Source organism: Castor canadensis, chromosome 1 (assembly GCF_047511655.1).
Source record: "Castor canadensis chromosome 1, mCasCan1.hap1v2, whole genome shotgun sequence".
NCBI lineage: Eukaryota > Metazoa > Chordata > Mammalia > Rodentia > Castoridae > Castor > Castor canadensis.
Genome location: NC_133386.1, coordinates 13,662,825 through 13,677,831, shown reverse-complemented (window position 1 = coordinate 13,677,831; position 15,007 = coordinate 13,662,825). Strand labels below are relative to the sequence as shown.

The following is a 15,007-nucleotide window of genomic DNA, read 5'->3' as shown; positions in this document are numbered from 1 at the left end:
AAACCTGATAGGTACTTTATTTTAAAGTTTTTTTTTTTTTTTTTTATGGTACCAGGGGTTGAACTCAGGGCCTCACAAATGCTAATAAGCACACACTGTGTCACTGAGCTGTATTGCTAGTCCCAGATATGTATTTTAAATGTCTCACTAAAAGCAAATAAATTTTAGACAATTAAAAAAATTTTGTTTTTGCTGATCAGTCATGATGTACTGATGAAGGATTCCTTTTCACCTAATTAGTACAGCTCTCACATTTCCCTTTCTTGGGTAGGGGTAAGGGGTAAGGGAGAGTGCAAGTTTTAATAGCTCTCCCTTGTTTACAGAATGAAAGTCAACATTCAAGATGCTTCACAATCTCAATCAACTTCTGTAATCGCTACCTATTAGAAGAGGTAAGGGGAAATTGTGGATGTGTAGCTTTGGTTCAAAACAGAAACCTGGGAACCAAAAAGACCTAAGAGAAAGTGGCAAAGCAGTGAGAAACACTGGAGTTAGTTGAACGATTAGTTGAAGTGTACTCAAGTTGTGTAGGTCACTGAAAGCTGCACTCACCAACTGACCTTTTGAAGGTAGAAAACTTTTCATGAGATTACGGAGGATTCTCTTCTAACGTAAATTCAAATATAATTCTCTGATTTATAAAACTATCACTGACCAGATTTAAAATCCTTGCCTATCTTTATGTTTTTTAAAGCAATAGGGTGGGATAATAATTACCAATATGAAGTACTCTGCAAATTACCACAAGCTGGGCTTTAAAGGAAATTTGGCCTTTAAAGGAATTTTGACTTAAAAGGAAAAACGTGATAATAGTTTTGAATTCATGTAACTTGTTTTTTGGTGGTATTGGTGTTTGAACTCAGGGCCTTACACTTTGTAGGCAAGTGCTCCATCAGTTGAACCACTCCACCAGCTTTTTTTTTTTTCTTTTTTTATGATGGATTTTCTCGAGATGGGGTCTCAGGAACTATTTGCCTGACCTGGCATTGAATCACCATCCTCCTGATGTTTGCCTCTTAAGCAGCTAGGATTACAGGTGTGAGCCACAGCATCTGGTATGTAATTTGCTACTTAAAAGTGTATACTACTGTTGATTCTAACAAACATGGCAAAAGTGTGGCAATTTGGGGAGTTAGCTGTCTCCTACATTCTCAGTCATTTAACTTTAATGGTGAAGTCATTAATCTTGTAACTTTTATCTATTGTCTACGAGGTGGAGCCCTTCTAGTTAAGTTCTTAGTTTACATCTTTTTTTTTTTTTTCAATCCTGAGCCATTCCCAGCTTTTCTCAGTTCTTTACCTAGTACAAGTGTTCCACTTTTCTTTATCAAACGCACCTTCTTTTCTCTGCTGACTTTCCTTCCCTCTCAGGCCCTAATTCTCTGGAGTCAGTTTGCTCAGAAGAGTTATGCATAGCCAAGATTCCCATGGAAAAAATAATTTCTTTTGACTCTTTTGGCAGAAAAATATTTATAAAGATTATACTGATTTAGCTTTAAGCTCATTTGCAAGTATAAATTCTCCGCAGTTCATACAGCGAATCCACTTCTCACCTGTCTTCTTTTAAGAGAATCTAATGCATCTGTGTAAAAACAGAACCTTGAAATGGCCTATTTAAATATAATTTCAGTGACAACAGTGCTAAGTCTCAAGAAAGGGAGTGACATTCCAAACTGGCCATCTTAAGCTCTGGTCTGCAGTTTGCAGGAAAACTGAACTGAAAAACTTATCTTGCTGGAGTTTCTCAAATGAAAATTCAGTGCAATACCATGAAAAAAAAAAAAGTGTGGGCCAAAAGGGCTGGCAGGGTTCTAGATTAAGAGAAATTTGATTAAAACCACCAAATTCAGCCCATAATCTTTAATTGGATCTTAGTGTGAAACCAGCTCTAAACACAGGCGAATTGGAAAAATTTGAATTGTTGGGTATTTGAAGATAATTGGGATTTACTGTAATTTTGCTAAGTGTGATAATATATGCTTTAAAAAATGCCATTTTTTAAAAATGTAGGCTGAACTATTTAAGGGGGTAGTGTTGTAACATTTGTAATTTATTTCAAACACTGAGTATTAAAATATTTTACAGAAACTTTGAGTTTTGGTGTCTGGATGTTTGTGTCTGTTAAATTGATTGCCTCTCAGCAACAAACCTTCCACTACTTGACTTTACGATATTATAGCAGGACATGTACCTTGGTCCATTTGTGTTGCTATACCAGAATATCTGAGTCTAGATAGTTTATAAATAACAGGAATTTACTTATTTCAGTTCTGGAGACTAAGAATTCCAAGATCAAGATGTTGCCTTTTGTTGTCTGGTGAGGGCCTTCTCACTGTGTTCTTGTATGGTAGAAGGGCAAGCTAGCTGAATGCTGCATGAAACCTTTTATGAGGGCACTGTCCTCATTCACAAGTGAGAACTCTCATGACCTACTTGTAAGATTGCTGTTAATACCATCACATTTGTAACGCCTGAACTTTGGAGGAGACACCTTCAAACCCTAGCAACCTATACATTTTTCCTTTGCCAGCGAGAGCATTAAACTTTGACAGTTCAGGGTGGTGAAGGAATACTGCAAGCAGGGTAAGACTTCATTTCTCTTCTATGGCACAGCTGCCAGGAGTACTCTTGAACACTGATTTTGTCAACTTGCTTGGCTGGCCACAGGGTACTCATATATTTGCTAACACATTCTTGTATTTCTGAGAAGTCTGGGATGAAACTGACATTTGCATCAGTGACTTTTGAATAAAGCATATGCCCTTCATATTATCAGTGGTCTTCATCCAATTAATTGAAGGTCTGAGTAGCACAAAAAGACCAGCCTCATCTAAGCAAGAGAATTCTTCAGCAGACTGTCTTAGGACTGGAACTACACCATCAGCATCCCTGGGTCTCCAGCAGTGTACACTGCAAATTTTGGACTTGTAAGCCTTAGTAACACAAGCCAATCCTTACATATTCTATTAGTTCTGCTTCTTTAGAGAACCATAATACAGAAGTGCACTAAGGCTTACTGTTTTGTTCATACCTTGACCAAAGGCTTCGTGTTTCCCAATCCCTAAGGGGTTGAGATTCTCTGCTTGTAAGGCCTATCCACCAGCTGCACACAAGCTCTGACCTAGGGCAACCCATTAAATGAGTTGTAGCCATACCCGCTAATAGGTCTGACTCCATCATGGGGAAGGGGAACTCCTTGTAAGGGTGTACTTTCATTAGGTAATCTCTCTCAGTCCTAGGGTACTATCTTTTCAGTGCTAGTATATTCACACTTGTTAATTCTATGTCAGTCAAATTAATGATACAACTTCAGTCTCCTGATTTGATTCCAAGTAATGTGGAATCATTTTTCTTCTATTTTATATTTTAAGTTTTCATAAGTTAAGCCAAATTTTGAACACCCATTAAAGATCATATATAAAACAATTTTTCCTTCGTCTCCTTTTTGTATATAAGAGCCTATGAGTTATGACATTATGATTATGTTGTATGTTTTACTAATACATTGAAAGGGAGCTACATTAATGATCTATGGTGTAAATATGCATAATACTTCCAATTATGTTAACTTGTGTTTTCCAAGAGAATTACTGGTGAGCATTGACACACAACACAATCTGCTGTAGTACAGTTTTCCTAACCTGTACTGTAAAAGGCTTTAATAACAAACAAACTTAATTTTCTTTGGAAATAATTTCTACTAGGGATTCATAATCAGCATAGTCCTTCAGTGACTGTATCAATTCATCCAGTAGACAATCTCCTTGCATGAAACTTTCAAGATCGTGCAGCGATTTGTTTATTCTGTGATCTGTGACACGGTTCTGTGGAAAGTTATATGTTCTTATTTTCTCTGACCTTCCTTTAGTTCCAACCTACATATTAAAAAAAAAAAAAAAAGACATGAGGTACAATTAGATTCAACACTACTTAAACCTACAAATTTACCTTAGACATTTTGAATCCCAAAATGACATGGAGACATGATAGAGGAAAAAAACAATGTGAATTTTAAAATCAGACATTAATATTTGAATGTTGTCTCTGCCACTTCAGTGTTCTGACTTCAGGTACTTTACTTCAACTCCAAACTTTAATTTCTCCATATGTAAAATTAAAATACCGTCTCCTATGCAATAATGATGTATTTATAAAGAGAGTTTGGAAATCAGTTCATACTTAAATAACAGATAAATAGAATCTCTGAATTAATGGGGTCATCTTGAGTGGTGACAAGGTGATAAATGCCCCTTATTGAGGAAGTCTTGTTTATTAACATATATTAAGTTGTACAGGGGATTTCACTGTGGCGTTACATATGTGCTAACATGTATCTTAACTAGATTCATGCCCTCCGTCATTCTCCCTCGGCCTCCCTTAGAATAATTTCAGCAGGTTTCATTATTCTATTTTCATCCAGTACACAAAATATACAGACAATATTCACCTTCCTTTGGAAGTATTAACTGGACTTAATAAAGGGCTGGGAGGACAGCTCAAGTAGTAGAGCACCTGCATTTTTAGTACTTTAACAAAGTCTGAGAAAAATGCCTTTGGATATAGAATACGAGGGAGAGGTGTAAGATTACTACAAAACAGTTACAGTCCTTAGTTAGGTTACTTGAATTGTTTTCTTATTTTCACATATATATGAAAACAATTTTGACTGAGTTATCTAAAAGTATTTTATCCTTTAGAAGCATTTGTAAAATTCATTTTACCTGAATCTTTCTAGCATTGTATCTTTTACTTGTTTCTTCCTCTAGATGCATGCTATACAGCTTTGCACGTAACTTTTTTATAGCCATCTCTTTATTTTTCAGTTGAGATCTCTCTTGTTGGCATTCAGAAACAACACCTGAATAGTGTCATGAGAAAGAGTTTTAATAGAAAGATCTTCTTTATTATCAAGGAATATTTTTTCTTCTCATCCTTTTCTTCTTCCTTCATGAGGGGAGAAAAACATCACTCTAAAATAAAAGGAAGACTTTACACTTAACTCTATACTACAGCACAAAGTATTTCCATATTGAGGTGTACATACTAAACAAACAAAACATTTAATACACATTTAATACAGATTGCTTGTCCATATTCTCAGCTAGCTACCATAAAAAAAAAAACTTCCTATAAAAATGAAGTGACAAGGAAGATAAAAGTCTATTGCTAGAGATGACAATATTTGGGGATTTTTTTTTCCCCTTTCCTATATTATATAAAACACCACCACCACATTTAATGTGAAGATTTTTTCCATTCTTAAAAGAACAAAATCAATGTCCATTAATCCCATCAGCCTCTGCTGGTTAATGTGAACTGTGATTATTTGAGATCAGTCACAGAAGGAGATTCTTTCCAGATAACTGAGATCTGCTAACCATGCAGTCTTTTATCACTTAAGTAATAGGAAACACTCTACTACTTAGCAGAATATAGTCCCTTTGCCTAATTATCTAGAATCAGATACTTTGGAGGTCTGTGAATGAACTAATGGAACGAAGCCCTGAATGTATATGCAAAAATTTGCAGGTATGTTATGTTCTGGGTAGGAAGTTCAACACTTTATTTTCTCAAAGGAGTCAGTCCATATTGCCCTCTCTTGCAAAAGGGCTAAGAATCAGTGATTTAGAGCAGTCACTGATGTGGAAATTCCCTGGGCTCAAAGCCTTCCCTCTTCCTTGCCTTGTAATTATCCTGCAGAGTATCAGCTAAAAAAATCCATATGTCAATAAAGTAATCAGTAACAACCTTAGTATAGTATATATTCCTTTGGTAACTGAACATCTCTTTCAGTAGAAAATTAGTCGTATCCCTCAGAAACTGATTTTTTTCCATGTTTTATGTTGAAAATTTAAGTACATACCTGTTGGAAGATGGACTATCCGCACAGCACTGTCTGTGGTATTTACATGCTGGCCCCCAGCTCCACTGGCTCTCTTAGTATCAATTCTCAAATCTTTAGGATTGATCACCAGATTAATCTATGCATATGAAGAGAAGTTGGGATTTTAAAACATTACATGTACTGCCGAGCACTGGTGGCTCATGCCTATAATCTTAGCTACTTGGGAGGCTGAGATCTGAAGATCATGGTTTAAGGCCAGCCTGGGCAAATAGTTCATGAGACCCCATCTACAAAATAACCAGAACAAAATGGACTGGAGGTGTGGCTCAAGCAAGAGATCCCCTGCTTTATAAGCATGAAGTCCTACGTTCAAATTCCACTCCTACCACCATCACCATCACAAAGGACAATAGTTGGAACTTTTTCTCCTTTTAGAAAGAATAAGGAATCATAATATGAAACAAAAACAACCCTTCTTAATTGTCAAGAACAGCTTTGTAAATTACTCCCTTTTGTCTATATAAACACAATTTAGCTACTGTTACAAATGTGTATATATGAGCTGAAATGAGATTTTGTAGGATATTTCTGAGTTCAAAGACTTTAGAAGAGGGAAAAAAGCAATGCTAGTTTGAATAAAGGAAAGATTTTGTTTAATTGTAAACATATTTAGAGGCAAAGACCAAGGAGCCAATTAATGATTACACTGGAATCTGATGGGGATAATGCTACTGCTTTGTCCTGAGTCACCAGCAGAAAGCTCTGTTCTATGAATTATAGCCTGTTCCATGACATGTCCAGAATCCTGGCAGTAAGAACCATACCGTTCCCTAAGCACTCCATGTTTCCCTACACAACTCCCTCTCAACAGTCAGTAATAGAGTTGGATGATACATGGACTCCAGCCTTCCATGGCCTCTTGAAAGATCCTATTGCCTACAAGATGGTGAGCTGAGGTGCCTAATTCCTAGGCAGGCTCCTGCTGCTCATACAGGTTTACTCCCTGTTCCTGTTCAAGTCATCATCTACACTTCACACATAAATCAGATCTATGAAAAGAAACTCCAATAACCCTCTTACACAGAATCAAGTAGCATTTTTTCTTAAACATTAATAAACAGAAACCCTCAAACTTCTCAAATTATACTACATTCTGAAGAACAAATAAAAAGTTCCCCATCATTCTTCAGAAGAGAAATTAAGCAAAACATATATTCTATACTAATTTTCTTACAAATACTTACTGAGTTTGCTGTGTTTATACTTCCATTTTACTGTGACTGGGTTGTGAAGTAGCAAGTGTTTTAAGTAATTGCCCTTTCTTTAATATTATCTGGGGACCGAGTAATACAAAGCAAAGTCACTATGAAGGGAAACAGTTCATATTAATATGGGTTAATACTGTTTCACCTATAGAGATGGTCTCATAATGTCTAAGTTAGGGGCTGGACCACTTATAAGTCTTTAAATTCTTACCATCTGTTGTCACATTACATTTTTTTGGACTAAGATAAATTCTCAAGAGCAATTCAAAATATGCGAGGAAGATCAAAGGATAAGAAAACAGGTAAATCAATTTGGAACTTGGGGCTTCATGCTTACAAAGCAGGCACTCTACTGGTTGAGCCATATCTCCAGTCCATTTTGCTCTGGTTATCTTGGTGATGGGGTCTTGAGAACTATTTGCCTATGTGGGCCTTGAACCATAATCCTGCCCATCTCAGTCTCCCAAAGAGCTAGGTTTACAGGCATGAGCCACTGGTGCACTGGTGCCCGGCTCTCAATTTGGTAAATTCTTGTGTGTTGCTGGGGCTGGGGAAGCAATGGGCCCAGGACTATACGCCTTACCTCAGTAGGCTGGGGTAATATTGCCACTGACATGGTGCTAGTATGAATGCGGCCTTGCTTCTCTGTCTTTGGCACTCTTTGTACTCTGTGCACTCCTCCTTCAAATTTCAGGTGTTTATAGGCTTCTGAACCCCCAATGCTGGCAGATGCATGTCTAAGGCCACCTTGAAAATACAGGAAAAACAATTTTTTTGGTATCCCTGTTATGTATAAATAACTGATCACTGCATTTACTATCTTATTTATCTTACTATCATTTGAAAGAACCACAAAAGAATATAAACAGAGAGGTTGCAAACATATTAAAGAACTTTAGCAAGTCTATGATATGCATTGTTTTAATACTTTATTGCTTTAAGTACTAAACATAAAGTGTTTGCACTAATGAACTGATATCAATGATATAGGTAAAGACCAGTTTTAAAGACCATTAGTCTGTCCATGGTTATTACTGAATGACTACCCACGAGATTTTCAAAATTGATGTTTATATTAAAAATTATTAAGTACATAATGAGCATAAAACTACCTAGACTTGCTTACAAATAAGTTCCAGTCATAGTCTTGCTAACCCTTTTCCTAGGATACATGTAGGTAAATATACACTTTACCAAAACAAATTGAACAGCTTACTGACCTATTTCACTTGGAAAATATTCCAGGGTTTCAAACTTCCATCTTTTAAATGCAGCATACTGCTGATACATATCAAACATCTCTGAAGTAAACAACATTGCCTCCTGGCCCCCGACTCCTGCAGTTACCTCCAGGACCAAATCATTTCCATCTGTTTCTTCTGGAGGAACCAAAAGTAAGACAATCTGTAAATACAAAAATATTACCTCTGCTATAATGAATTATTTAAAACTTACTCCACAAAAAACTAAGCAATTCGAATTTCAAATATTTAACCTGTTTTTCTAAGCAAATAGTTTAATGCTGGTTGTTCAATACTGTTCAATGATCTTGCCAATTAGAAATGTAAAATGTGTAACTTCCATAAATATTAGTGTCACCACCATATTACGAATGTTACAGCATTCATCTAAAACTTACAAGCTTATTTTTGTTTCTTCTTGGAGTTTAAATTTTTTGTAGTACCGGGGCTTGAATTCAAGGCCTTGTCCTTGTTGGGCAGGCGTTCTACCACCTGAGTCATGCTCCAGCCTTTTTGTGCTTTATTTTTTTTGGATAGGGTCTTGCATTTTTGCTCAGGGCCTGCCTCAGATCACAATCCTCCTACCTATGACTTCCAAGTAGCTGGTGCAACAGGCACTTGCCACCATACCCAGCTTGTTGGTTGAGATGGGGGTCTCACTAACTTTTCACCTGGGTTGGCCTTGAACCATGAGCCTCCTGATCCCCACCTCCGGAGTAGTTGGGATTATAGACATGCACCGCCATGCCAGGCTCTTGAAGTTCTTATATGATTTGTATCAGTCCTCCATCCAATTAATAAAAATTAAGTGCTCATTGTCAGCAGGATATTATACCATGTGTAGAATGCAAAAGAAGATTCTAGCTCTTTTAGAAACTGAGGCCCTACTATAGTAGAAATATACATGCAAGGTTTCTTTAGGCTTTCTTAAAATGGAAGAGAAAAGTTGTAGTTCTGGAACTCTAGAACTGACACTGTAACAGTGATGGAGACATACAGTCCTAACCCCAAGGAGATTACAATCAACCTTCACTCTATAACCTCTCTACCCATCCTCTATCCTCATGCCCTTAAAAAAAAATCAAGAGGGGAAATATGCCAGTATTTTACTGTCTTTCCAAAAATGCTAATAATGTGACATTTGTCTTTTTGTCAGAGTTCTATAGTCCTTTTAGCATGATAAAAGTAGGACCACAGGAAGCATGTCTTTTCCTGCTTTAAAAACCCTATTAAAGCTGACCAGAGCCCTGTAATCCTAGCTCCTGGGGAGACAGAGTTCAGGAGCATCATAGTTCAAGGCCGGCCCAGAGAAAAATCGACACCTTGTCTCAAAAAAACACTACACACATAAAAGGGCTGGTGAAGTGGCTCAAGTGGTAGAGCACCTGCCTAGCAAGAAAGGAGCCCTGAGCTCAAACCCAGTATCACCAGAAAAACCCCCAAAAAACAGAAACTCTTTACTGGTATGTAAACATTTACAATGTATGCGTATATCAAAACATCACACTGTATACCTTCAGTAGACATTTTTGTCAGTAATACCTCAATATGGCTGAAAAAAATTAAAAGTTAAAATAACAAGTTTATCCTCAATAGTAACAAGCTAATTACTTCTATTGTTTTTATAAACCCCTAATCAAATACATAAAGAGTAGTGGCAAGAATGCTTCATTCCTTACAGATACCATACCTGATGCTTCAACTGACTTATTTCTTTCTGACACAAAGCCACTTCGTTCTCTGCAAGCTTCCTTAAATCTTCATTTTCATCTAAGAAAAAAGGGAGCAGTTAAGTTTTCCTTAGTGTTGTCAACAGATTTCAAGGTAATAAGTTTACTATTATTGTAGCTGGATAACAATAAACTTTTTATAAATGTCATTAGTTAAAAGTAATATTTTAAACATTAGTTTTCATGAGCATATAATTATAAAAAAAAACTTTTCAGATAACAAAAGAAATTATAAGTAAAACTAAAAGTAAAAGATTATCTATAAAAATACATGGAGAAACTGGTTAAACTCTTCTATAATTTCACCTCCATAAAATCCTCACATTAATAAACTCAATTTTCCAACTTAAGCTGTACAATACAAATGAATGTATTTAGCTGGTTAGAAAGCTAGAAAGGGAACAGAAAGTTCACCAATTAGGCCAAAATTGAAATACAAAGTAGAATGTTATTTATTGCCTTATAAATATTCTCATCATATAAAGTAAGTATCCTACCCTAAAACATTTATTGGACTCTGCTTAATGTATACATGAAGTCTCTCTCTAGTTGTTTAATCTTTGAATTCTCATTTTTGACGTAACAAAATATACTTTCTCATTTCTCCATTGTATGGACAACATGCAGCCTATGAAAGGAGAGAAGGAAAATTTTTAGCTATTACAAATTGTTTTCTTTGTAGATCAAACCAATCTGTATGTTTACTGTTGGGAACTGGGGATAATACATATATGACCTATTCTTATGGCAGAATTACAGGTAATTTTATTTTCTTCTTATTTTTCTAGCAGAGGAAAACCTCACAAAGAATAAAAACCTAAATACCATGTGATTAAACATTAAAATTGTAGCACCTCAAACAATTTTCTTCTTTTGTTTGTTTTTGGGGATGGACAAAAAGCAAGATTGACAACAGCGAAATGAAGTAAGCAAATACAGGACACATTTGGTGGAATGGTAGAAAATGATTTTGGAAATGGTATGCTGTGGAAGAAATTGGGTGAAATGGACAATGTACTGCTTCAAGAAAAGGAAAAATTAGTGGTTAGTACTAGCTTAACCACTAATGTGCTTTAGGGCCACATACCCAACTTCTGAGTCTTGGATACATCAAGAATAAAATTTCCGAACTAGATGGCCCCATGGTGCTTTTCAGTTCTGAAATGTTATGTTCTGTAAGACTAAACTGGAACTGGGGTTGGAACTCAGTATACCCAAGTATGATTTAGACATTTAAATCATATAAAAATATTAAAATTTTTATACCGAATCTTTGAAAGCTGTGTGTATTTATTTATTTTGAGACAAGGTCTTGCTTTGTAGCCCAGGCTGACCTGGAACTGTGCAGCCTAGTTTAGTCTCAACTCATAATCCTGCTTGTGCTTCCCAAGTACCCTAGTTACAGGTGTGCACCACAATGCCTACCTGTATGTATTTTATGCTGACAGCACATCTCAATTCAGACTGTCCATATTACTGAGGCTTCTGGGTACTTTATTGGACAATGCAGCAACAGAGGTTTAGACTGAGGACTTACAGGCAATTATAATAACTTTAATTCCTCTTTCTGTATCATTAATCAGTGTAGTTTTCCTGGGCACCTATCTATGATTTTCCATTCTAGAGGGGTCCTTTTCTCCAGTCCTTGAAGCAACTGCTTGTTGTCACCCTTTTCCCATCCAAATTAGGAATAAAAACCAGGTTTACCATTTTCCTTGTTAGCTGAAGAGATGAGCATAGACTTTCTAAGTCAGACATTGACAAGCCCTTACTTCTTGAAACTTTTATTGGTGTCTACAGTTGCATTTACTTTAGAAGTCAAGGTGGCAGAGCTCTGCCTGCTCCTCAAACACAGTACAGTGTATCAATGGCCTTGTCCATATCTCTCGGTTTCCCCAAGCATTCTCATCTGCTTTTAAGTAACCGTGTGTATCTTACCTGAGAGCTCTCCTTATCATTGCTCAGGCTCACCAGTTTTCTCCCATGTCAGTAGGTTCCCCCCCTCCCTTCCTTGGACCACTACAGATACCTTTATCTAAATGACCTTCCTGTAGGTTTACTTTTATTAACCTAATATGGCACTCAAGACAAACATGTCTTTTTCCTAAATCCAATTCAATTTTTATATTCTCGCGGTAGCCCTCACGTTCTGATGCCAGAAACCTGAGCTTTCTCTTAGAATGTTGTGTCTCCAGCACCCTGAGGACATAAACCACCAAACTGACTGTTGTTCTTAAAACGTGCCTTGCAGCACCATAGCCTCTCCCCTGGACTATTTAACAGCCTCCTCACTGGATGGAACCCATCCTCAAAACTTAAGGCTAGCATTAAATATTCTTAAAAAATACTTCTTAGAGTTGAGTTCAGTGGCTCATGCCCGTAATCACAGCTACTTGAGGCCAGCCTGTGCAAAAACTTAGTGAGACCTGATCTCAACCAATAAGCTGTGCATTGTAGTGAAGGCCTTTCATCCCAGCTACACAGGAGGCATAGATAAGAGGATTAAGGTCCAGGTCATACAGGTGAAAAGGACTCTACCTGAAAAGTAACAAGCAAAAAGGGATGGGGAGGGGGTGTGGCTCAAGTGGTAGAACCCTTGCCTAGCAAGCTTGGGGCTCTGAGTTCAAACCCCAATACCAACAAAAAAAATTGCCACTTCTCTGTCTAAAAACATATGCCAACCTCTCATGGTCCATAAAAACAAATCCAAATTCTTTGTCATGCAGGGCTCTGTTTTTCCAGTTTTAGTTTTCTTTTTTTTTTTTTCAGGTTTCTTTTATTATCACCTCCCAGACCCATTCTGTGCTCCTGTCACACTGTACTTCCCCATGTGGCACCTTTATCTTTGTTGGTCACTTTGCCTTTTCTTACACTGTCTACATTTTCTTTCTTATCTTTAAAGATCTACTCAAATGCCAGTTTTGCTTTTTATAACTCTACTTTTTATACAGAAATTAAATACTCATTCACTCACATTTTTACTTAAGCATCTGTTTCTCTTCAGACTGTAAGCTCCCAATATTGCTCAATAATTTTATAATTAGTGGTGTTTGACACGTAGTAGTAACTCAAGATTTCCTGAATGACATATTCTATTACACTGAGTTACATTCTGTAACATTCTGTTAACTTCTGGAGTTTGATTTTTCAAAATACTTCCCCCTTAAGTCCCCGTGGATTTTAAGCTTGGCTTAAGCTATGAAACTAATTTAATTTTTCTCCAAAAGATACTTCTGGGACATCCATTAAACTCAAGGCATGATGCTTTTCTCTTAAAATACTTAAGACTGTTTTTTTTTTTTTTTCCCCTCACTTAGACACTTGTATCCCTCTCCTGTTTTTCTAGGCATGTTATCCCACTCCAGGTTGACTTATATGAAAAAAAAAATTACAAATCAAGCTTCCTAAGTGAAGAAAGTAATTCTATCATCCACTTCCAAATCTAAAAGCTGCTGGCTCCTTCTGCCAACAGGATAAACAATCATATATATTAGTATTTGACTCCTTACAACAGGTCCAGCCTTCCACTGCCCATAATCCCTCTTCCCTGGTTAAGGAGTACAGTAGTTTGATTAAGAACATGGCATTTACAGTCTCTCTAATGCCAGCTTCGTCCCTTGTAAACTGTGCAACCCTGAGGAGTTATTTTACTTATCTATACTTAAGTTCCTCTTCTGATGAGTTATAGTGCCTGTCTCACTGCTTGCTATGTACACTGGATGAGTCAGTTCATAAAGAAGGCCAAGCAAAGCTTGGAGCGTAGTGAAGGGTTAGACTTATGTCCTCGAAGGGTCAGTCCTTACAACCTCTGCAACATCTGCCCAACAGTTCTTCCTCTCCTTGGTCTTTAGTTATACTACGACATCATGTTTTCACTTGTAAGTTGTATTACTATTAATTTGTGGCCCTCCCCCATGCACTGCTACACTTTTCCTGCCCAAAGTATGGCCCATGGACTAACATTTTGGCATCTTTGGGAGCCTGTAGTAATGCGGAAATTTGGGCCCTATTCCAGATACAAATGCACGCGAAACTTGTTGGAGATGCATACTCTCAGGTTTCCAGTTCTGAGTCTTAAGTCTGTACTAAGCACCGCTCCTCATACTATCGCAGATGGTCTCCATCCCACACCAAGAATCCCTGGTCTGGAGCCCATGACAGGGATTATTTGTCCCTGTTGGGCAAATGAGCTTCTGCCAGAGGACAGGCAACAAAGAAACGTCAATTTAAGTAGAAGGGGGCACACCAAGGGAACACAAGAGAACAAAATGCCAAGTAATGATGCCGTCTTCACCTCTGATCCCAAAAAAAACAGGTGCAACTGAGTACAGGTGGCGTGCGGCCACTCGGCCAGCGGCTCGGTGGGAAGGGCACACGGAGAGCCCAGCGCCTGGTCTGACGCCGCGGCCCGGCCCGGCCCGGCCCTTACCGTGCAGCAAGGGTTCGGTCTCCCGCAGCTCCTGCTCCTTCTCCATCAGGAGTCTGGACACCGCCAACAGCTCAGGCCCCCTGACTTGTAACTGGGCTGCTGACCCTGCCTGGCGTTCGAGGAAGGTCCGCAAGGGCCCGCCGCGGGCGAACAGCTCCTCCAGCGGCGGACCACTGCTGCTTATGAACCGGCGGGCCGGGCCCCCAGCCCTGCGGGCCCACAGACAACGGGCAGCACCCCACAGAAGCCGACACCGCATCTCTAGGACCCCGACAGCGCTCCGGACCAGAGCCGGAAGTTCCGGAGAGAACAGGTCTCGCGACACTACACGCAGATTCCGAGCTAACCCCGCCCCGCCCCGTGCACAGGCTGGTTTTTAAATGCCTGGCGGAAGCGTTGCTGAGAACTTCCGGCAAAGCGTGGGAAAGCTGTGAAGTTCACGGAGACCAAAAGTTGAGGGGGCGCAACAGACAACGGTAGGGGCGTGGCCGGCGATG

At 38.3% G+C, this 15,007-nt stretch overlaps 1 protein-coding gene across 6 annotated transcripts; it reads right to left on the bottom strand.

Annotated features, from left to right (window-relative positions):
* Positions 1 to 3,618: 3,618 nt before the first annotated feature.
* On the bottom strand, positions 3,619 to 14,850 carry Mtrf1l (mitochondrial translation release factor 1 like). 6 transcript variants are annotated; one of them, XM_020187018.2, is made up of 7 exons: positions 14,511 to 14,844; positions 10,042 to 10,121; positions 8,331 to 8,514; positions 7,694 to 7,857; positions 5,864 to 5,981; positions 4,722 to 4,858; positions 3,619 to 3,875 (listed from the first exon to the last, which is right to left on the bottom strand). In XM_020187018.2, the coding sequence occupies exons 1-7, from the start codon at positions 14,767 to 14,769 to the stop codon at positions 3,675 to 3,677; spliced, it is 1,143 nt and encodes a 380-aa protein (XP_020042607.1). In that variant the 5' UTR covers positions 14,770 to 14,844; the 3' UTR covers positions 3,619 to 3,674. The 6 variants fall into 6 exon arrangements, 4 of the variants coding, with proteins under 4 accessions (XP_020042607.1, XP_073928181.1, XP_073928173.1 ...); XM_074072080.1 differs by lacking the exon at positions 14,511 to 14,844 and adding an exon at positions 10,579 to 14,483 and having other exon boundaries at positions 8,331 to 8,489; XM_074072072.1 differs by lacking the exon at positions 14,511 to 14,844 and adding an exon at positions 10,579 to 14,482.
* Positions 14,851 to 15,007: the final 157 nt, after the last annotated feature.

Coding starts and splice junctions, on each gene's coding strand:
- Mtrf1l (XM_020187018.2), bottom strand. CDS start 14,769: ATGCGGTGTCGGCTTCTGTGGGGTGCTGCCCGTTGTCTGTGGGCCCGC. Junction 10,122..14,510: donor GACCGAACCCTTGCTGCACG/GTAAGGGCCGGG, acceptor CTTTTTTCTTAG/ATGAAAATGAAGATTTAAGG. Junction 3,876..4,721: donor ACAATGCTAGAAAGATTCAG/GTAAAATGAATT, acceptor TTTAATATGTAG/GTTGGAACTAAAGGAAGGTC.